The 24,891-nt window shown below is 37.2% G+C and overlaps 1 protein-coding gene across 5 annotated transcripts in view; it reads right to left on the bottom strand.

Moving 5' to 3' along the window:
• Mctp (multiple C2 domain and transmembrane region protein) overlaps positions 1 to 24,891 on the bottom strand; it is a 642,744-nt gene that overhangs the window by 250,171 nt on the left and 367,682 nt on the right. For all 5 annotated transcript variants that reach the window (XM_090402333.1, XM_090402331.1, XM_090402329.1 and 2 more), the window contains 2 exons: positions 18,654 to 18,854; positions 12,945 to 13,075 (listed from right to left, as the gene is read on the bottom strand). In XM_090402333.1, coding sequence (XP_090258459.1) covers positions 12,945 to 13,075; positions 18,654 to 18,854 — 332 coding nt within the window. The remainder of the gene's footprint in view (positions 1 to 12,944; positions 13,076 to 18,653; positions 18,855 to 24,891) is intronic.

Below are 24,891 nucleotides of genomic sequence, written 5' to 3'. Positions count from 1 at the left end.
TGTGCATGTGTGTGTCCAACATCGAAGTGTTATATTAAGATGTTTTGTTCATTTTTGCAATATTTCTAATAAACTTTGTAACTCCCTATCCTTGCATGGAAGTCCTATAAAAAAAATTAAAAAAAAAAAGTAATACAGAGCATGTGATCTTTTTATCCCAAAGTCATTATTATTGTTATTATTATATGGGTACCTCCATGGAGTCCGAAGGCTCATCGCGAGAGATTCAATCTAATCATACCTCTCCTCAAACCAATTAACAGACAAAGCACTCACAACTGACTGTCAACCCATTCCACTCATTCATAGCTCTCCAAGCAAAAAATCTAGTCCTCACACCCCTACTAACCACACCTTTATTAAACTTTCAGGGATGACCCCGTGTTCTGGTCCCTCTAGCCAAGTGCTGAAACACTTCCCCTGCATCTATCTTATAAAACCCTTTAAACAACTTAAATGTTTCTATCATATCCCACTCTTTTTCTCCTATCAACCAACTTCTGCAATCCACACACCTTCAATCTATCTTCATAGGGAACATCCCACAGGCCACTCACCTCTGAATCCTCTCTACTGCTTCCTCATTCCCAAGAAACCCAGGGAACCAGACTTGAGCACAATAATACAGATGTGGGTGTATCAAGGCCTTATAAAGCGGAATAACTTCCTTATCTCTACTTGTTAATGTGTTCTTCGATAGCCAAGTAATCTTATGGGCTACCTTAGCAACATGTCCTCTAAACTTTAACTCTGTCTACAACCATCCCTAAATCACCACCCTAAGTCATTAATGTACAAATTATACAACAGTTCAAGTAGCATACTATTGGTCACCTTCCTTCTTGATTCTGCTCCACCATACACAATATTACTATTTGATGTCTCTCTCTACCAACTACCCTCTTATCTGTGTCACTAGTTACTCGGGTTGAAAGGCTTCAGTTCGACATAAGAAAGATATGAAGGATATTAAGATTTTAGATCCAATTTTTGAACGAAACTTTTAAAAAAATTTACCAGAGCTAATGAGAAGCTAACCTTTGCAAGTAAATTACTGAAAAAGCAATTCTAACTTTACCAAAACTTTAAGATCAGTACTCTGTGATCTCTATCTTGAAAGCTCCTTGTAAAAGTTGTGCTTATCCACCCTCCATCCCCAACCCTATAGATTACATTTTAATCCACTCATTCCTGAATTCTAACTTTAACCAAATTTTCCAAATGCTAACAATTCCTGAGATAATTACAAGTCTATAATTCACAACCACTGTTTCAGAGCCTTCCATATGTAATTAACTATTTTGCCCTCCTCCTCCCTGGGGCTGAATTCCTTAATACTCACTCATTAAAATAACTTGGTTGCAGACACCGATTTTCTGCATTTTCTTGTAATGCAGGCAAATATCATTCAATCCCATGACTATATTCACATTGAGATTTTTTTTAAATATCCTAATGCCTCCACAGTTCATTAATGTCTATTCTCACAATCACATTTCTGCCTACATTACCTCCACCTGGGGAAGCCTCCATAGCTCAGTTCAGTACTAATGATGCTTTCTGGTTGGGAAGAACCTTTAAGGATTTTTCATCTGAGGGTCAGATAGCCAATCTCAAAGTCACAGGATTTTTCAATATGCAAAACAGATGAACTAGCAGAAAAACATGGAAGTTACAGAATACCCTAGAGTGACAGCTCAGTCACTCTGACTATAATTCCAAACAAAAATCTACACCTGGATGACACATTACACAAAGTGATCACTCAGCAATTCACCTTTCTTTCTGCTTTTTTTTACCTTCCTGGTTGGTTGAGTGGTTAGCCTATCTGCTCTCCAGCCAAAAGGATAAAGGTTTCAATCCAGCCATGGGCATGGATGTTTGCGATTCTGAAAATCCTAGTGGTGGTGGAGAGTAGATGGTGTTGATGTAGATCAGCGTTTCTCAAACTTCAGATATCTGTGTACCCCTTCTTAAATTTTCATTATTACCAAGAACCCCCTTATCAAATAATAAATAAAGTATATTTCATTGTAAATGTCTATTTTATTTGAATTTATATGTTCATGTAAATAAGAAATATGATTTATTTTTAATAGAACAAAATTTGGAATAGGTTTCTCTTCATTTCCCGTCCATGAAAATCCACATTTCTAGTATGGTAATTCATATCATACTTATGAAGATTTTTCATCTTCTTCCTAGTTGGTTTTCTAGAGATGTCAGATGACACACCCTTATCATTTCATTTGATCCAAATGCAATATCAACTTTTCTTGTATTTGCTATATTGCTCTCTTTTGTGGGGTTTTATAAATTCAATCTTTAACCAATGATCCATACTTAAGAATTTGAAAGCTAAAAAAAATTACCGTATTTACTCAAATATAACTTGCACTTTTTCCCAAAATTAGAGCTAAAAAATTGTGGTGCAAAATATATGCGGGGATTTTCAGAAATTAAAGTTTTCAGGAAAAAAACTGCAAATGATGTGACTTATCGTGAAGTGACTTAGAAGTGACTTACTCCAACTCACTATCGCTACTTTAGGCATTGAGAACCATTTCCTTGTGTGCATCGTCAAAGTCATCTACCCAAATAGCTTCATTTTCTTTCCCCAATATTTCAAGCAAAAAATTACTAGTAATTTACAAGACTTGAGATACGTAGAGCAGCTATGAAAAGTGCATATGATTGTGTGGTATTAACAAAAGATCACACAAACCAAAGACAAATTAGCATTTCAACAGTTGAGTTGAACCGAATTCCATAATATCTGAAACACATTCACTATATATTTCTTAGTTTTAACACGTTCACGACAGGGTGTGTCAAGAAAAATCCATATGTTGACTGCAACATATGGTTTTGATTGAGTCTATACAGCAGTTTCTGTTGGAGGGGAGATGCGATTCATTGGTTAGTGCTGTTTTTATCCCAGTTGTCCCTAATTGCACTATTTGTTGAGAAATATAATGATTACATGCGTTAATGATGCATAGTCGAAAATTGCCACATACCCCATGAAGACCTTTCGTGTATCCCAGGGGTACGCATACCACACTTTGAGAAACATTGGTTAGATAATACGGCTGGTGGATGAAGTTGAGTGGAGACTGAGAGTTGTAGAGTAGGTGCCCTCCATCGATGAGTCTTGGACTCCCTGGAGGTGTCAAATAATTATAATAATTCCTGGGGTCACATAGCAAAAATAACTAAAGCATCTCAGATTACTTGATTACAGAAGAATAATTTGACAAGCAGAGACAAACAGATTATTGTTACTCTTTATCGAGACTTGATAAGAACCCATCTTGACTACTGTATGCAGATCTGGGTACCAGAGTTTCTTGGTGGTGATGATGAGGAGGAGGTGGACAATATCCAGAGGCGAGTGACCAAGATGGTAGCAGGTCTATGGAATGAACCTTATGAGAACAGGTTGAAGATTTGTGGGTTACAGAAACTGGTTGACAGGTGGAAAAGGGCTGATATGATTGAGACATACAAATTACTGAGAGATTTTTACAAGATTAATTCAGAAGAAATTTTTCAGAACAGATCTGGTGGTGAGAGAACTAGGGGCTATTCATGGAAACTGAGTAAGAGTGTAGTTAGCAAGGGTGTTAGAACTAGGTTTTTGCTTGGAGAGTAATGAATGAGTGGAATAGATCATAGAGTTTGTTGTGGGTGAGTTCAAAACAAAGTATGATAGATACTGCACAAATGTTGGATAGTTCTTGACATGATGTTTAGGGGCCTCCTTCGATGAGTCTAAGGAGTCCTTGGAGTAGCCCATAATAATAATAATTCTTTCTTGTACTTGCCAAATAAGAACTCTTTAGGATTTCCTTTATATGCTTAGCCAATGTCCTCTCAATCGAAATTTGCATTCCTAACATCCAAGTCATTATTCCTGCTTATGTTTTGTATTGCTCAAACTTAATCACTAGAAGAGAGTGCTAGGGAGAGCATCAGGAGAGGGTGCTAGAGTTGTGAGAGAACATAGAAGCAGATTTCAGTTGTGCTATAAAAAAGTATTTTAATCAGTATATAGTATAGCTTTTTGTTGTAAATTGTGCTACATATTTTCAGTTCGATAGAGGTGTCCTTCAGTAGTGCTGTTGTAGTTTTTTCGTTTTTGTTTTGTTCATATTATGTTTTGCTGCTAGTTTATTCTTACCAAGAGAGTGAGGTCACTTAACAATTTAGTGGTAAGTGAATGACAAACAATATCAAACAGGAACTGCAGGTAAAAAAAGAAGTTATGGAAGAAATATAAGGAGAGGTGGTGGAGAGAAGATGCATGAAGAATATAACACTCAGGCCAGGAGAATGACTAATATGGAAAGGAAGGCAAAACTGAAATATGAGAGGAGACTGGCCCTGAGATTGAAAGAAAATCCTACAGGATTTTTTAGCTGTGTGTGGTCAACAGGAGAAGAAATGATTGTGGAAGGATGACATTGATGGACAAAAATGGGAATGGAGCAACTGATGAGAAGGACATAGTGAAGTTGTTCAATCAACACTTTATTGGGGTATTTCATCCTGGAGAAGTAGGTTTTAATACTAGAGGGATAAGAGCGGTTCAATGTTTAGAAGTGCAAGAGAAGAGTGTGTTTCAAATGACGAGTACTCTGGATGACAATAAAGCAGTGGAACTGGATGGAAATTTTGTCATGGGGTTTTCAGAGAATGTGCTAAAGAACTGATAGGTTTGTTGACTTAGCTTTTCAATGAAAGTCCACCCAAGGGAAAGGTGATCGAGGAGTTGCAGGAGGGAGATAGTGCCAGTGCATAAGAATGATAGCTGATGAGAAATGTCAAATTAGAGACCAGTTTGTGTTTCATCTGTAGTTAAAATCTTGGAGAAATTAGTGAGGGACCACACACACACACACACACACACACACACACACACACACACACACAGCTTTGGGCAGATAAGGGTAATGTTATCTGTGATAGTCAACATGGATTTGTTAAGGGGCACTCCTGCTTTAGTAATATGATAAGATGATAGTAATATTATAGTGATGAGAGCGGTTGATGAGGGAAAGGTATATTCTGCCATTTCTTTCTTTTTTTTTTTTTTTTGATTTTACAAAGGTCATTTGATAGGGTACAACATGATAAGCTGATATTTAAGAGTTAGTAAGGTTAGTGAATTGAATTCAAGATGGGCTATCTGATAAGTATCAGAAAGTTGTGTATGGGGATGCAATATCAAGGAGACAGAAGGTTACAAGAGGGATTCCTATAGGACTCAATATAGCCAACTATATTGTTTAACCTTTATATAAATGACACTGTCAATGGATTGTAAGGGATATTCAGTTGTATGCAGATGTTGTAACTAATGAATGTGAAATGAAATTCTACACACTTTCTGAGAATTACTGAGCTGCATTACCTGCAAAAGTAAACTATCATCTCAATATTGGACTGCTGAAATATCAGCAACACACATTCATGGCATTACTATGCATATTAACTCACAAGAAAAGTTTGCTTAACATGTAAATGCTATAAATTAAAAATGCCAAGAAATTATATTCTTGCTTAATTCTTTATCCAAGCAACCAAAATGTGCATGTGAAGTTTCTTCACAACTAGGCTACTTGTATGCTTAAGGGTCAAAGCTGTATAACTGAGAGGAGACCTACACATAGCCTTTAAAGGAATTTGGAGAACTGACCAGGGCCTCTGACCTTATGTCCAATCCTCACCGTCTCGTGGTGCACCCTGTTAGGTATCTACCTGGATACTGAATGAACGAGGATGAGCTGACAATTTGGGATTTAGCCGACCAAATTGTATTCTTATCGGCTTAAACCACAATATTAAATGATGGTACAATATGACAGAATTTCATGCAGGCTGGGGCATCACCTGTTTAAACAAGGCTCCCCGTTGTTTTTTCCAGGGAATCAGGGCAAACAGCGAAAAGTCAGCTACTGAACAAATCCTAAAACACACCCCAACTCAATATCACCAGAATTGAAGATCAGTACTATCAACATAAGAAACCTGAATGGCAAAGAAATGGAGCTAGGCGAGGAATAAATAAGAACTAGATCAACATAATAGGGGTGACTGAAACAAAAAAGATCAAAACTGGTGAGCTCTTTCTGAGCAATAAATACAAAATGTTATGTTCAGGCAATGACAATCAAGGAAAGAAGGAGTAGCCATAGTATTCAACACTAAATACGAGGCTAATCTTCTTGAATGGCAGGCAATTTCAAGTAGAGTGGTGTGTTTCAAGTAGAGTAAGCCTCATTGTCCAGTTCCCCATCAGAATGGGGAACTGGACAATGAGACTTATTTGTGCCTATGGTCCCACACAGGGTTCTCCTAATGTAGAAATGGAGGAATTTTTTTAGGCTTTCTCTAAAGCCTGACACAATGAAAAATTGGTCCTTGTTGGGGATCTAAATAGCAGAGTAGGAAATGATTGTCAGACATACAAAAATATTTCACGAAAATTTGGAGAAAAGAGCAAAGCTAATAATAATGACAAATACCTGTTGGATTTCTGCTCAGGACATGGACTGGTTATTACTAACACCATGTTCCAACATAAAAATGTGCACCAATTCACATGGAGAGAAGAAGCAAGGAATAAGAAAAGTCTCATTGACTATGTTATTGTTGATAGTGATGTTTTCTCCCTGGCGCAAGACACTGGAGTGTACAGAGGATTTGAAATTGGAAGTGATCACCATTTGGTCCTAAGAGGATCAAATTGAATTTCATACTGAAAAGAAGAACATGTAAGGAAGTTTTAAAATGAATAAAAGTTGAGCAGCTCTCAGGTGTGAAGTGTAGACTAAAATATATAAACATTATTTAAGAAAAAATGAAGTTTGAAAACAGGAATCAAACCTTGGAGATTCAGTGGAAAGCTCTCTGAAGAAAACATTGAGTGATTCTGCAAGAGAGGCATGTGGAGAGGTCTGCAAGGATAGAAAAATCAGAACTCCCTGGTGGACACAGGAAGTTTAAGAGGCAGTGAAGGAAAAAGAAGAAAGCATATAAAAAGTCCCTGGCAAATAAGTCACCTTGTGCTCTTAGAGAATACAGAGACAAATGTAAGAAAGCTAAACACTGTGTAAAACTAGCTAAACAAAAGTTATGGGAAGACTGGTAAGAACATAGAAAATAAATATCAAGAAAGTGGCAAGATATTCTGGAGGTTGTTGAAGAAGCTCAGAAATAGAGGAAAGAGTGCTATAAAAGGAATTAGAGATGATAAAGGTGATATGAAAACTGGAGAAAAAGATATCCTTGAAGTATGGAGTAATTACTTCGAAAAATTGCTAAATGAAACTAGCAGTGATGATAGCACAGTGATATAAAAAACACTGACCAGGCATGCAATCAGGAATATATATCCATCCTTGAAGTAGAAAAAGCATCGAACTCTGAAATGTGAAAAGGCAGCTGGAGTAGATGATATTAGACCAGAAATATTCGAGTATGGAGGGAAAAAAGTTTTACAGTGGCAACACTGCATATTTCAGAGGGCCTGGACAGAAGGATGAATTCCAGATGATTGGAGTAGAGCTCTCATAGTACCCATATATTAAAAAGGGAAATAAAACAGAGGTATTTCCCTACTGAGTGTTCCTGGTAAGATATATGCCAGTATAATTCAAAAATGGTTGAGAAGGATTGTGGAAGAGAAGCTTGGTGAGGAACAAGCTGGATTCAGGCCAAATAGAGGCTGTCAGGATGAGATCTTCACTTTACAACAATTAGTTGAAAAGTCATGGGAATATAACAAAGATCTGTATTTAAGTTTAGTAGATCTGGAAAAAGCATATGACAAGTTGCCAAGAGAGAAGCTATTCAAAATGTTACAGTATGGTGTCAGTGGATCATTATATCAAGAATTACTTAGTCTTTATTAGAGTTGTAAGTCAGCAGTTAGAATTGAAGTACAGGAAGATGGTTTAATGTTAAATCTGGTGTCAGACTAGGATGTACATTACCACCTCTGTTATTCATTATCTATATGGATTGCATTATGAAAGAAAGTGGTATTAAACCTGATATCAAAATTGGAGATGTTAATGTCAGTTCCTTACTTATGCTGATGATGTTACACTTCTAAATAAATCCGCTACAAGTCTGCAAGATTCCCTGACTAAATTGAATAACTGTTGTGATAGATATTGTATCAAGGTCAGCAATAACAAAACAAAGATAATGAAAATAGGCAGAAGCATTGAAAATATCAGCTGCATTGCGAATGGATAACCTGTGGAACAGGTAAAACATTTCAGCTACTTAGGCATGATTTTTTATGAAGATGGTAAATTAAACATGGAAACAGACAACAGAATCAACAAAGCTGGTATGGTAGAAAGTCAAGTGAATAAATTTATGTGGAATAAGAGAGAAATTAGTCAAAACACTAAATTAGCTGTATACAAGACAGTGTTAAAACCAATTTTAACTTATGGATCTGAGAGCTGGGTCAGAAGCAAAACACTTGACCAAAGACTAGAGACCACAGATATGAGAGTCCTGAAAAAGATTAGGGGCGTGAACAGATGGCATCAATGGTAATATCATATTAAAAACGAGGATATTAAGAAAGAACTTGACATTGTCAGCATCCAGGAATGCATTAGCAGAGCTGATCTCAGGTGGTGTGGTTACAAACAGAATGGGCAAGGAAAGATTAGCAAAACAAGTGTTCTCTGCCAGGTTGACATGAAAAAGTCCCAGAGGAAGACCAAGATATACAGCGTGTCCCAAAATTCATGCAAGAAGTAATTTTGATAGAAAACACAGGTTTTTAATTAAAAATTGTAATTTCTTATTGATTCATAAAGTATACAGTGTAAGGTTATGCATGGAATAGCATATCAGGTAAATGGCCTCCACGGCTTAGCTGGCACATACGCACTCTTTTGTCAAAATTTTCTATGACCGTTTTGCATAAATGTGGCCGAATTTCGTTGATACAGCGCTCAATTTCCTCCTTCAAGGCGTGGGTGGTCGTGGGCTTGTTGGCATAAATCTTAGACTTCAAAAAACCCCAAAGAAAAAAGTCCAACGGCGTTAAGTTACATGATCTGGGCGGCCAATTCTGATCACCAAAACGGGAAATTACACGACCAGGAAATGACTCATGCAGTAATTGAATTGTTTCTCGGGCTGTATGGCATGTGGCACAGTCTTGTTGAAACCACATATCGTCCACATCAATATCTTGCGATTTAGGCACAAAAAACTGGATTATCATGTCGCGATAGCGAGCACCATTAACTGTTATTGCCTTACCAGCTGCATTTTCAAAGAAGAATGGACCGATGATGCCTCCAGCCCAAAATCTGCACCAAACGGTGACACGTTGTGGATGCATTTGTTTCTCGACAATCGCTCGTGGATTTTCTGAACCCCAAATGCAAGAATTTTGTCAATTAACGAAGGCATCAAAATGAAAATGAGCCTCATCGCTGAAGATGATTTTGTTCGAAAACTAAGCATCCACTTGTTGTTCCATAATCCATTCAACGAACTCTCTTCGCTGTGTGTGGTCAGGTAGGCTTCAGTTCTTGAGTCAATTGAACTTTGTAAGCATAAAGATGTAAATCTTTCGTGAGAATACGCTGTAGAGAGCTTCTCAAAATGCCCAATTCAAGACCACGATGCCGAATTGATGTTCCTGGACTCTCAGCAACACTCTCACAAACTGCTTCGATGTTTTCTGTTGAACGACTTGTTGAAGGACGGCCAGAGTGTATAAGATCACTAATTGATCCAGTTTCCTTGAATTTTTTAATTAATCTTTTCACAGTTGAAGTTAAATCACTATTCCAACCATATTTTGTATGAAAATTGCAAACTGTAGCTGCCAAACCTTCATTATTTTTAAAATATTGCTCAACAATGAAAATGCGTTGTTCTTTCATGTAGCGCTCCATTTTTAATAACCCTGAACTGTCAGCTGTCACCGTCTTTTTCTCGTTGACAACACTTTACGGCACAAATGGCGCTAAATTTAAATCTTGCGTGAATTTTGGGACACCCTGTAGGTGGATTGATACTGCAAAAAGTTCCTTAGAAGATAGAAATATAAGATCTGACATTGTTGTAGCTTTGACAGGTAACAGATTGATTTGGCAGAAATTGTAGGTAGGAAGTTAGTAGTAATGATGTAAATTTTTCATGTAGTACTATCGTATCCTGTACACCCCCTGAGGCTAAATGTTAGGAATTTGATAATGTCTTCACATTGTCTTAGTATCCCATAATTCTATGCATTATACACATCTGAAAGTATTGTGCTTTGCATTATGGGATACTAAGGCAATTAATGTGAAATCATTAGCTTCTAAGTAGTCTGGTCATAAAGTAATTTAACATGAAAATTTTGTTTGCTTATGCTTGGATAAAGGATTTCTTTCAATTGGTCTTTTAGTAGCTCAGCTGCATGAGACTGGTGAAAAAGAAAAAAAATGATAGTCTTTGGCTACAAGATGATATAAAAGAGCTGAGAACTTTCTTTTCTCTTTCATTCCTATCCATCTGTCTTTTTTTTCTCCTAATACTATCTGGCTTTCTTGCACCCTTAATACCAACTACTCTAAACCTATAATAAATTTAGTTTAATCCTTTACCCAAGTGTGAGCAAACAAAGTATGTACCTGAAAATATCTTCAGGACTGAATATGGTGTTGCACTACCTTACCAGGGTAGGTAGTACAACACCAGCAACTCGTAGCAAAGGTGGAGCAAGCTACCAACACTCCAATCCTAGTATCTCCCATAATGCAACGCACATCTCGTTGCTGATATGTATGATGTTATGCATTAAGGGATTGGCCACTACCCAGGCCTGGTATCTCCAACTCTGGGCGTGGCTCCCACTGAAGAGACCTCAATAAAGGTTGAAACTAGTCTGGGTAGTGGCCAATCCCTTAATGCATAACATTATAGACTGCTTCTGCCTGGTATCTCCAACTCTGGGCCTGGCTCCCACTGAAGAGACCTCAATAAAGGTCGAAACTAGTCTGGGTAGTGGCCAATCCCTTAATGCATAACATTATAGACTGCTTCTGCCTGGTATCTCCAACTCTGGGCCTGGCTCCCACTGAAGAGACCTCAATAAAGGTCGAAACTAGTTTGGGTAGTGGCCAATCCCTTAATGCATAACATTATACATATCTGTAAGGAGATGTGTTTTGCATTATGGGAGATACAAAGATAGGAGTGTTGGTATCTTGCTCCACCTTTGCTACGAGTTGCCTGGTGTTGTACTACTTACCCAGGTAAGATAGTACAACACCATATTCAGTCCTGAAGATATTTTCAGGTGCAAACTTTGTTTGCTCACACTTGGATAAAGGATTAAACTAAATTTATTATAGTCTAACCAAGTGAAAAATATACTCTAAACCTATGATGGACATACCTTTAATTTTTCACCTCAATAAAGGTCGAAGCCTGACTGGGTAGTGGCCCGTCCCATAATGGTAGCATTATATACACCAAGGATGGGTACTTTGTATTATGGGATATTAAGGCAATTAATGTAAAGTCATTAGCTTGTGTACACAAGTAGCCTATTCATGAAGAAATTTCAAAATTTCATGTGCAAATTCTGTTTGCTGAGAGTTGGAGAGAGGGTTAAACAAGAATATATCTTTTTGGCATTTTTAATTTAATGTATAACAAAGTGAAAAAAACTTTCAATAATATGCCCAGCCACATTTAGATATGTCACACATGCGTTAGACAGCTACAATTTTACACATTTGGCAATATGTATGACATGCCAATTTCAAGCTTTTTAGTACAATTTTGTGTAGAAAGGCTTATGTGTTTGGCATTCATGTTGTTTAATTTTGATGGTATATATCAGAACACAGAATTATAAGTAAATTATTTATTGACTTATTGCTGATATTTCGCTGGTGTTATAACCAGCATCTTCAGAGCACAAAAACATAGTTTGTCACTGTACGCGATACTACAACAACATGGTGTAACAAAGGGACTAGTTTAACAAAATTGTAGCAACAATACAAAGACTATAGTCCTAATTAGGTGCTCTCTATCTAAAAATACATACATATATATACATACATATATATATACATATATACATATATACATATATATATATATATATATATATATATATATATATATATATGTGTGTGTGTGTGTGCGCGCGTGTGTGTGTTGTAGCAATAACACAAAAAATAATTTTGTTAAATTTTGTTAAACTAGTCCCTTTGTTACACCATGTTGTAGTCTCGAGTACTGTGACAAACTGTGTTTTTGTACTCTGAAGATGCAGTTATAACACCAGCGAAATATCAGCAATAAATCAATAAATAATTATTTACTTATAATTCTGTGTTCTGATATATATCATCAAAATTAAACAACATTTTTGGTACAATTTTTATGTAAAGTTAATATTTAGCAACTGTCTTCATTGTATACCTAACAATCAGAATTTAAAAATTCAAGCAACTATGGAATTTCTCTTTATCATCAATGAATTATACAACTGGAAAGAGAAAGGCATTTTCTTATTAACTTTTGTTTTTCAAAAAAACACAATGATTCATCATTTGGCCAACAGATTGCAAATCTGAAGTATAAGATGATTTAGCATTCTGCTTCATGGGAGAGTACCGAATGATACAAATTGTGTCATGCTTAGCATGAACATGTTAAAATGCAACATATGATTTTGTCCAGTAGACTAAATTCATTTCATGACAGGTAAATGCAAGTCAACTGATCTACCATAATAAGTAAATTCCAATCCCCAATAATTTTAAAATTAAAATTGGCACTATTATACTTCATAAGTCATTTCAAGTGATTTCTATAAACATGCTAATTTCAAATAATAATGATATCTACAAAATGAAACTTATGTTGAATACAAAAAATACTGAACATACCTTCCCATAAAGTCATCTCTACCATGGAAGTCTTTATCAAATACTGATATTTCCAGTATCTTTGGCTGATCTGAAAACATGTGCAAATCAAACTGTTCAAGCCACTGAGGATTTAGGGTCTTCATTACATTCTACAAATGAAACAAATTCGATTGCATGAACAGAAGGATGTTTTGCATTAAACTAATTATAAATTTTATTATATTTTTTTCAGCAACCACTTCATTCTCTAGTGATTCACATATGAATATATATAACACCAAGGTTTGTCTGAGGATAAATTAGATAACCTAGCATTTAGGCTTATACTTGTTGCCTGTAATGGTAATTTCAGAAATAAAGTGTTGTAAAATAGATAAATAAAATTTATTATTATTTCCTACATTTCTTCCAAGTCAAACTGGTGTCATCAAAAAATAATAGACATGAATTTCATGAACTTAAATGAATTACAGTGTAGAAAAAAGACAAGTCCTGAAATCCTAAATTGCACAACTTAGTGGATTTGGTTGGACATTCTTAGGAGTTGGAATAGTTTAAATAGAGGTGATAAATATAAAGCAGATATGAGGGTTGTGGCAACACTTTCAGGAGATGTAGTCGGTAGATCAAATGTTACGCTTGACAGAAAGAAGTGCTAGTTGTATGTACTGTACATGCACACAAGGCGTGCAGTCCATTCTAACAAGTATTCTCATGTGGAGAAGTGGTTAACATATCAGTGTGCAACACTAAGGTATGTTCACAAGATCAGAACAACAATCTTGGATCAAGGTCCAAGTTGCACAACATAAAACTGCGAGCAAATATTATTGTGGCCTTAGGGAAATAAAGAAAACCTGTGGAGACAGTGTGCAAAAATATTAAACATTTTATTAATATTAAATTTAATATCTAATATTAAAAGTATTAAAAATATTATTTTAAAATATTTTTAATACAGGAAAATTTTTCAATATGTAAATTTGCTTAATAAATTGGTTACTGATTAGGAAAATATGAATTCTTTTATCTTATTTTGTATATGCAGCACTCCCACTTAAATTTTTCATTGGTTGCCACTGGAATGCACATTGTGATATTTAACTTTTACAAAAGGTCCTTAAGAGATCTTTAACACTTTCATTGCCAAGCTGAAAATTGGAATTTCGTGTGGTGGCCAAATTTTTTTATATTTTTTTTTATTTAGTTAGCAACGTCCACGTGATAACGCGTGATCGGCCGTTTGGTGAGAACTCGCATCACGCGTATCGTTCATTGGCAAGCTGAAAATTGGAATTTCATGTGGTGGCCAAATTTTTTTTATTTAGTTAGTGACGTAAACGCAATAACGCATGATCGGCCGTTTGGTGAGAACTCGCATCGCGCGATATCACGTGACTGGCAATGAACATGTTAATACAAATTGGTATTTAACTGGGACAGATAGGTTAGATAATATATTAGTTAAGAGACTGCAGTCAGAATAGCATCATTAAGTGGCATATAAGTATGACAAGCTTAGGAGTTTGCTTGATTCAGTGCCATGGCATGGAAATTGCTGCTAGAGGGCTACATAGCATGTAGTGTTTGTAGAGAGCTCCTGAAAAGATAAGTGTTATTTTGAATAATAATTGGCAATATTGCTTGAATCTTACGTGTTGTTTACTTTTCATATCTTAGCGTGTCTGTGTGATTTTTGTGTGTTTTCAGCATTATTTTCAATTAGTATTTTGATAAGATACAATAGAGTGTGTGCACATGGCATTGATAAGAAGGAAAACAATGCCATCCAAATTGTCATCTTTGTTCAAAGATTTTAACATAAGGGAGTTTATTCAATGTGGTGTCTGCGAGATGTATGCTTTGCAGAGAGCAGTTGGAGTTTGGTTAGATAATGATAGTGGAGTGAATGTGTGCAGAAAGTGTAAGGAAAGTGAGGATTTAAAGTGCGTTTCAGTTCGCGAAAGAGTGATATCATTATTGAAAGTCAGAATGTAGAAAATAGTGATATGATAGGAATTTGTGATGGAGAACCAGATAGATTTGAGAGCGGAGTTGAAAGTGAGAATGAAGGTAAAAATACAGAACGAGTGAATGGTTTAACGGATAATAAAAATGCAGAGTTAGTTGCAATGAATGAGATCGCAATGGTTGCGCGGAGTGATACACAGGGTGAAGCAGCAGGTGGAGCATTTGCAAAATTGTTTACAAAGCACATCAGCTAATCAAAGGCAAAAGTATGATAAGAAAAATAAGAGTATGATCGTGAGTGTAAGAAGAATAAAGGAACTAGCGTTGTACGGAGATTCTTTAGTAAGAGGTGTAACAGATGAGAGTGTGTTAAAATCGTACTTAAGTGAGTCTATCAGAGAGCAAAAGCAGAGGGTAAAAGAAATTATAGTAGTGGTAGGAACGAATGACCTAAATGGAGATAAAATAGCCATGAGAGAGGACTTGAAGGAATTACTAGAGGTAGCAAAAGAAAAGAGTGAGAGAGTTAGGATAGTGAGTCTCTTATCACGGTATGACAGAGAAGAGATGAGGAGGGGGGCCATAATTGCAAATGAATCTATGCGCAGGTTATGCAGGAGGAGTGGTGTGGAGTTTGTGGATGTGTGGAGTGAGTTTGATGGGCAAAAGGATTTATATAAGATGGATGGTTTGCATTGGAATAAATTTGGTGTGAGGAGACTTGAAAAAGTGTTGTTGAATGAAGTGGAAGTGCAGAAGCAGGGAAACTAGAGTTATTAAGGGGAGGGAAGAAGTAGATATGCAGACTCTAGGGAGGCAGTTGAGTGTATGAATGTGTAATAATATGCCCAAGCAAGTACGAAGGACAATAAATCAGAATGGGATAGTTAGTATAAGGCATCAAAATAGAGGTGGGGCTAACGGCTTCTGCATTTCATGTATACTAATGCCAGGAGTATTAGGAACAAGAAAGAAGAATTTTTGGCCTTGGTTGGCTCTTCCAGGCCACAGATTATTGACATTAGTGAAACATGGCTGACAGAAGATGATATAGCTAGTGGGATTGAATGTGAGGGGTATAGTGTGTTCAGGCAGGACAGGGAGAATAAAATAGGAGGAGGAGTGTTATTGATGATAGCTGATGAACTGCAGCCAAGAAGAATAGAAGTTGAACTGCAGGATAGAGAAGAGCACATTTGAGGCTATTTGGTGTGAGATTGAGGCTAGCAGAACAAAATATACAATTGGGTGCTGCTATAGACCAGGTGATGGAATAGATGGTGGAGATAGTATGCATAAGCAAATAGAAGCAATGAGTGGAAGGAGAGTAATTATTATGGGGGATTTCAACTATGATAACATTGATTGGAAGGAGGAGAGGACATATGGGAGGAAGGAATTGGATTTTATGCAGTTATCAAGGGATAACTATCTGCGACAGCATGTAATGGAAAATACTATGAAAATACTACTAGTAATTGCATCTGAGAATTTGGCTGTAAAGAATATGACCATGTTGCCACCAATTGGTGAGGGTGATCATAGGGTCTTGACTTGGGAGGTGGCTAAATGTGTGGAATTTTCAATTAAGACAGGGTACATGTGGCATTATCGGGCTGGTAAGTATGACAAACTTAGGAGTTTGATCGGTTCAGTGCCATGGCATGTAAAACTGCAAGGGCTGGATGTCGATAGTGCATGGGAGGTGGTTAAGGAGTGTTTGCAGGAGGCAATGGCTGACTGAAAACCATTGCCTCCTGCAAACACTCCTTAAATGGATGAATAACACCATTAAGCTTGTGCTGCAAAAAAAGAAACAACTGTGGAGGGAATTTAAGGAGAAACGTGATCTGCAGGCACATGAATGGCATAAAGCACAGGCGAGCTTTATGCCATTAAAATTAATCATGCAGGCTAAAGAGAATCTCAAACAGTTTTTTCAATATGTTGCAAGTAAAAGAAAAAATGTATATGGCAGAATGATTTTAAAGAACGCCAATGGTAGGGGGGGGGGTAACCGAATCAGTTGATATAGTGGAATTACTGAGCGAGCAAGATCAGTAATTCCACTTTGCAAGAGTATATTATCCAAGTGGTAACATTGCAGGAATGAAGGAACCAACAGCTTATATGGGAATGGTGGTGAATGAAGTGGAGGTGAATAGTCTATTACAAAACCTCAATGTCAATACATCTGTGGGATTGGATGGTATACCAGCTCATGTCGTACATGAAGCAGCTAAAGAATTGTCAGTGCCCGTGACCATTTTGTTTGAGTCTCAGTCTGGGTTAATCCCAAGGGGGGGGGATGGAAAGAGGGGAAAATAGTTCCACTGCATAAAGGAGGTTCCAAAACTGCTGTTGTAAATTACCGACTGATCAGCATATCAGGAATCGTTCTCAAGGTCTTGGAGAAAATAGTCAAAAGGAGAATACAGGAATGGACAGATGAAAATGGGATACTGTATTGGGGATAGCATGGTTTTGTGAAAGGGGTAGATCATGCCTCAGTAACTTGCTCACGTTTTATAACACAGTGACGGCTGAACTGGATAAGGGTAATGGGTTTACAGTGATTCTACTGGACCTTGCTAAGGCCTTTGACAGGATGCCACATGGAATTCTAATCAGTAAATTGCAGCATATGGGGATGGATATAGGGTTGGCGAGATGGATAGGAGGGTGGTTGATGGAGAGATATCATAGAGTGGTTTATTCAGAGTAGATTCCAAAAGATGGCCTGTGACTAGTGGTGTGTCACAGGGTTCTATTCTTGGACCATTACTGTTTAATTAGCAGTAGTATACCATATTGGTGAAACTGTACTCCAGGAGATTGACGAGGTCAGGGATTTGGGAGTGTTGGTGGATAGAGAGTTTAAGTTTAGGGGACACACAGCAAAAGTGCCTAAATCAGCTCATCAGATCACTTGGTTACTGAAGAATGCTTTCACGAGCAGAGACAAGCAGGTTATTGTTTCCCTTTATTGAGCCTTGATAAGATCCCATCTTGACTACTGTACCCAGATCTGGGCACCAGGGTTTCTTCTTGATGGGAGGAGGTAGAGAGGATACAGAAGCAAGTGACCAAGATGGTAGCTGGCCTATGGAATGAACCTTATGAGAACAGGTTGAAGATTTGTGGGGTGCAGAAATTGGCTGATAGGTGGAAAAGGGGTGATATGATTGAGACATTCAAATTACCGAAGGGTTTCTATAAGATTAATTCAGAAGATATTTTTGAGAATAGGACTGCTGGTGGGAGGACTAAGGGCCATCCATGGAAGCTGGACAAGAGTGTGGTTAGCAAAGGTGTTAGAGCTAGGTTTTTTACTTGGAGAGTGATGAATGAGTGGAATAAGCTGCCAGAGTCTGTTGTGGGTGCCATGACTGTAAATGAGTTCAAGGTGAAGTATGATAGATACTGTATGAATGTTGAATGGTTGTTCTTGACATGATGTTAGGGCCTCCCTCGATGAGGCTAAGGACTCCTTTGAGTTGCCCGTACTACTACTACTAATAATAACAAGGGAGCAGTATCACTGGAAATTTCTGAAATTTTACAAATTTCAGAAAAATTACAAATTTTTCAGAAATTTTCTGAAATTATGTGCATGAAATTTGAAATTATGTGCATTATTGTGCACATAAAAAGTATGATCATTATTTTATGTCTTGCAAGAATATTCTTAAAAGAATGAAAGAAAAATTTAGCATAATGCAATGAATAGGAGAAATCTATTATATATATTCTTACCTTGCTTTTGTATTTTTCAGAACCTAGTCGAAACTTAACATATGGATCACTTGTACCTCCTTCATCCATAGCCAAGAGATCTTTTCCTTGTACAAGGACTATTGTAACGACATTATCCCAGACTTGCGTTTTCTGTTTCTTGAGTGCGGAGCTAGAAGATTCACTACTGCCTGTTATTTTTAAACTAGTCCTCTTGAAGAACTAGAAATAAGAATGCTATATTAAGTTATTTAGCCAAATTTGCATATATTCAAAATTTACTGCATTCTATTCTATTGTTTAAATTCAGGAACAATCAAACGAGAGTAAGTAATTAATATTCAAAAAGAAGAAAAATCTAAAAATAAGAATGTGCAAGATTCAGCTACTACAAAGACATGCTAGAAATGTTTGGAAAATTTCTAAATGCCTCAAATATAAAGAAACCTGTTCAATTATAGTAACCCTTATATAGCCACACACTGTCAGTTCATACTACAAAATGAATAACTCTGCCAACTGATCACTTGTTCGTTTAGCAACTACTAATTGGCAGAGATCAGTTTATACAGTAAGAGAGCTGAAAAATGAATGGCAAGCTATTGTTTTACATCCAGGAGAGAACAAAGCAAAACAGAAGTTCTTTTACCTAGTAATAATTTACTTCAAATGCAATATGAAAAAGTATCAGATATCCAGTTATCACTCGGGTAAAAGTGTTAACATAAAAATTTAAACTGCATATAAGATTTGAAAAGGTGTATTGGTTTCAAATATTAGTCTTCCACTAACACCACAAGTTCAATTGTCTTCATCTTGTATGTGAAGAGGTCAACAATTTCAGCAAAAATTCACTGCATTCAGTTTTTTTTTTTTTTTTTTTTTACTTTCTCACTAAATAAAATACACTAATAAAGATACAGTAGCAAACAAATTAATCGAAACAAGTTGAATTTTCAAGTTTTTGGTTTAGAGTTTGGTTTTAGTTCACTATTTACAGCTACACTTTCGTGTAGCTATAAAATGGATACATCTACAAGAAAGCATTCAAAAATATGTATTCTTTCTCAGCACTCATCCATGGCTCAAAGAAAAATTGCCATTGAGTAGTGTTGGTTTGAGTACTGTTAAAATAGTACTATTAGTACAGTACTGTTACTGTTTTTAAAGAAGTTTAGAGAGACAGGTACCTTTTCTCCTAACAGAAAAGGAAAACTACATTTACTCAAGATCGTTCACTAGTTAGAAAAAGTAAAACGAATCCAAGATTGTCTGCCATATACTTAAATTACTTAAATAGACTTGGCAGCTAGTTGGATTAATGTTTCTGACATGACAGTCCATCAGATTGTTGGAAGTAGGGGACTGCCACAGACCAAAAAAAAAAAAAAAAAAACTGTTGATGAAGGCTATACAGAAAAAGAGGGTCGAGTAGGCAAAAGTGGACTGTGGACGGTCACATTCTCAGATGAGAACCATTTCTTTGTTTAAGGAGAGCAAGTAACCTATTTGCAAATCAGCAGCTGAGAAGACTTCTCCTGCCTTCAACAAGCTCCTAAACACCCAGCTAAAAAGATGTTCTGGGGTTGTTTTACAGGCACAAGTGATCCTGGACACATGAGGGTCCAAGATCACTTGTGCCTGTTGACAGTATGATGAAAGCGATCAATACATAAAAAATACTGTAAAAATGAGTGGTCCCATAGATCCAGAAAGACAAAGAATTCATCTTCCAGTAGGATCTTGCTCCATGCCACACTTCAAAAAAAAGTGAAAGATTTCCTCAAAAATCACAACATCCAATTGCTTCAGTGGCCAGGCAACTCTCCTGACTTTAACTTAATAAAAAATTTGTGAGCCATTGTGAAAGAGAGACTTGAAAATTAAATTGTGATACAAAGGATAACACAATCCATTATAAAAGTATGGTTTCGAGATGCAGAAATAAGAAAAATGTGTTCTACATTGGTAGAGTCCATGTCTAAGCAAATTAATGAACTTATTAGGAACAGAGGGAGCACCTAAAGTTGGAGTTAAATTTTTACACTTGTTTTGTTGAAAAATTAAAATTTTTCTTTAAAATGTGAGTGTTTGGATTAATTTGGTTGCTACTGTAGTTGTAAAGAGATTAAAACAATAATATAATTTAATCTAATAAGGATCTTCAAAATCAGTGTTTACAGATTGCTGACATAAGCAAAACTTGCTTATGTGAAAATATATGCAGACAGGAAAAGAAATGGAATGGTATAGAATCATATAGGTCAGGAAAGAAGAAATGAAAGAGAAAAAGAGAATTTTTTATGCTGTTAATAATGGCACAGAAATTAGACTTACTCAGGAAGGTGGAAAATTGCAGCATATGACAACTTCAAGGCTAATTGATCTGAGGTTGAAACAGTACTGTATCCTAGAGAATGCTGGTATTATAAATTTGGAATATAGAAGGCAATTACTGCTTTTTTCTTTATTATTTTTTATTATTTTTTTTATATGGCTCCCATCCAAGAAAGGTTTTTGTGTAATTCTTAGGTACATTTGTGCCACAGACAAACTGGCTGGACAAGTAAAAAGGTGATTCTAATGGAGAATTTTGAAAATGAGGAGATGCAAAGAGTGAATTTGAGAGAGATAACTACATTACAGCATGTGTCAGAAGCAACAAGATTTTAAGAATACTGGATTTGGAGCTATCCTCATAGCGTGTAGTTGTGAAAAAGTTTCGCTAGTCAGCAACTAGAATAGAACTTAAGCCTTCCTTCAGACAGCCTTGTGCTATGGAGGCATATTGCATCTCTATAAGGCTACATAGGCAGCCTATGTAAAATTATAAGAATTACAAGTAAGGAAAGCCCCATTATTCAACTCACATCAATACTATGGGATGAACCACAAACAAAAGAGAATGATATATAAAGCATGGGAATAATGCTGTGCAACATCACAGAAAAGAAATAATGAGGAGATGAGAACCATGCAGCTGTAATAATACTTCACAAGGTTGGAATACAGCCACCTATCATTTTCACCATCCTAAAAACACTTGGGATCAGTAAGATGTTTGTGTATTGGTCTATTAACCATTATAAAGATACAGAAGACTTATCTGACCGCCAAAGAACAGGTTGACTACACTCCTGAGGGCATGCTTTGCCGTAATCCTGTGAGAATGCAGAAAGTGATGTCGTGAGAGATGAACATTTTTCAGAGAATGATGTCACATGCATTAACTGATGACATACTGTTGTTCTACTGGACACTTCTTAACACAACTTAGACGGCAGAGGGTGATAAAATCAAAGGCACTTTTCCAGTGGTATGCAAACAACAGAGATATCCTCTTCAAAGATGAGAAAATTTTCACCAATGAAGTCATTTAACTGCCAAAATGATCAAGTATATGTCCCCAGATGGTCACACAGTATGATATCACCCAGGACTCAGACAAGTCATCACCCAGCATCAGTGGTGGTTTGGTGAGGGGTGATATATCAGGGGATATCCAAGTTGCACTGCTGCAAGAAAGGTGAAAACCTCTGCCACAGTGTATCAAGACAAGTGGACCTTCCAACAGGACTCAGCTCCTGCACACAAGGGGAGGACTACACAACAGTGGTTGGAAGTGAGTGTGTCCGACCACATATTACTATCTGATTGGCCATCTTAAAGTCTTGATTTGAATTTGCTGAACTTCAAATTGTGGTCAGAACTTAAGAGACAACTAGAGTAGCCAGCAAGAAAAATCCTGGCATCACCAGCCTGAAGGTGGATTTGGAGTGAGCAGTGGCAGCATTTCATTTGGATGCATTTCCACCATCGATATATGGCCTTACTGACTTCAAGCACGTGAAGGCAAAAGGGGAACATTTTGAACATTGAATGTTGCTATGCTATATGCACGTTATATGTGTGCTGAAAGCTGTATATGATTTACTGATAGATTAAAGATTTATGCACTTTTCAAGATGTAATTATTATTATTATTCAGGCTTCCATGAAGTCAAAAGACTCATCGTGGGCGGTCCTTCCTAAGAACATAAAGTCTGTCAAGACTCATCAAGGGGAAGTTCCCCCTAAGAAACACAAAATCTATCATACCACTCCTTAAACTCATTGACTGTTCTCGCCCTCACCACTCTATCAGGCAATGCATTCCACAGCTCAATCACCCTCCATGCAAAGAAACCACTCCTCACCCTCTTGCTCACAGTTTCCTTTCGTAACTTCCAGGGATGGCCTCTTGTCATCACTCCTTCCCGCTGTTCAACCAAGTGAAAGAACTCCCCAGTGTCAACCCTGTAACCACCTCTCAACAGTTTAAAAGTCTCAATCATATCACCTCTTCTTCTTCTATCTGCCAAACTCTGCAGTCCACATTCCCCCAGCCGATTCTCATAACTATCCTTGTACAGTCCTGAGACCATCTTTATATCTTTTCCACAGTTAATTTATCCCCTTCAAATCCTGGGGACCAAGTCTGAGAACAATAATCCAAGTGTGGTCTGATCAGAGACTTATATAATGGAATGATAACCCTCTTATCTCTACAGGTCAGTGTCCTTCTCATAATTGCAGCAATCCTCTGTGTTACCTTCACCACCTTTGCAATATGTCCCCTAAACTTCAGGTTTCTATCAATCATCAATCCCAGATCTCTTGTCTCCCCAACTTCCTCCAGTATAACTCCTCCCATAGAGTATGCAGCATCCCATCGATGTTTCCCAAACCTCAAGACCTTACATTTTGCTGCATTAAACTGACACCCCCCCATTCATCTGCCCATCTATCTAGCTTATTCAAATCCTCTTGCAGAGTTACCACATCTGCACTATTACTAATAATCCTTCCCAGCTTTGCATCATATGGAAACAACTGAATATCCCCTTGCAATCTATTGGCAATGTCATTGATATAAAGGTTAAACAATACAGGTCCTAGTGCTGAGCCCTGTGGGGACCCCACTTGTAACCTTCTGTCTCCTTGAAACTGCTCCACCATACACAACTCTCTGATACCTATCAGACAGCCAATCCTGAATCCAGCTGACCAATCTGACATCCAGACCCATGTATTGCAACTTAAATATCAGCCTATCATGTGGCACCCTGTCAAATGCCTTTGTTAAGTCTAAGAGAATTGCAGTATATGCCTTTCTCTCATCCAATGTTCTTGTAACTTTATTATAAAAGGCCAGCATATTGCTAAAACAAGAGCGCCCTTTCACAAATCCATGTTGACTCTCACAGATAACATTACTCTCATCTGCCCAGTGCTGTATACGGTCCCTCGCTACTTTCTCCAAGATCTTAACTACTGATGACACACAGACTGGTCTATAATTAGACACTTCCAGTCTGTTACCACGCTTATGCAATGGCACTATCTTACCTTCCTTCCATTCCCTGGGCACCTTTGCCGAAGCCAGACTTTCATTGAAAAGCCAGGTTAAATGCACTGTCAGTTCCCCAGCACGTTCTCTCAAAACTCGTGGTGAAATACCATCCAGTCCAAAAGCTTTGACATCCAGAGTTCTCAGTATCTGAAACACTCTCCTCCTGTACCTCTAAACCTTGAACCTGCCCTATCCCTCTAGCATTAAAACTGACTCCTCCAGGATGAAATACTCCATTAAAGTGGTCATTGAACAATTCCACTATGTCCTCTGCATCAGTCATTCTATTCCCATTTTTATCCCACAATATCATTCTTCCACAGTCATTTCTTCTCCTACTGGCCACATAGCTAAAAAAATTCCCTAGGATTTTCTTTGGATCTTAGGGCCAATCTCCTCTCATATTCCAGTTTTGCTTTCCTTACCACACTAGTCACTCTTCTGGCCTGTGTCTTATATTCTTCATGCATCCTCTCTTCACCTGTCTCCTTATATCTCTTCCACAGCCTCTTTTTCACATGCAATTCCTGTTTAATATTGTTTGTCATCCACTTTACTCCAAATTGTGTCCTCTTCTTCACTCATAGTATACAACTTACCATTGCTGCTAACAAATATTCTTACACAATTTCCAACGCACTAACGACATCCCGGCCTTCCAATTCCTCCCTCCATGAAACTTCCCGAAGTTGACGTCTAAGACTATTATAATCACCTGCTTTATAATTCCACATAAGTTCCCGTCTCTTTGATACTCCTGCATGTCTATTCATTTTCCAAGTCAAAACCATATGGTCACTCTCTCCAACTGGTGGGAGAGATGTCATCTCAGTTATTATCAACTCTTCTGATGCTATAACCAAATCT

This window comes from Typopeltis vanoorti, chromosome 13, assembly GCF_054136105.1.
Source record: "Typopeltis vanoorti isolate ZY-2024b chromosome 13, IOZ_Tvanoo_1.0, whole genome shotgun sequence".
Lineage (NCBI taxonomy): Eukaryota > Metazoa > Arthropoda > Arachnida > Uropygi > Thelyphonidae > Typopeltis > Typopeltis vanoorti.
The sequence above is the reverse complement of the archived record's forward strand: the minus strand, read 5'-3'. Positions and strand labels throughout refer to the sequence as shown.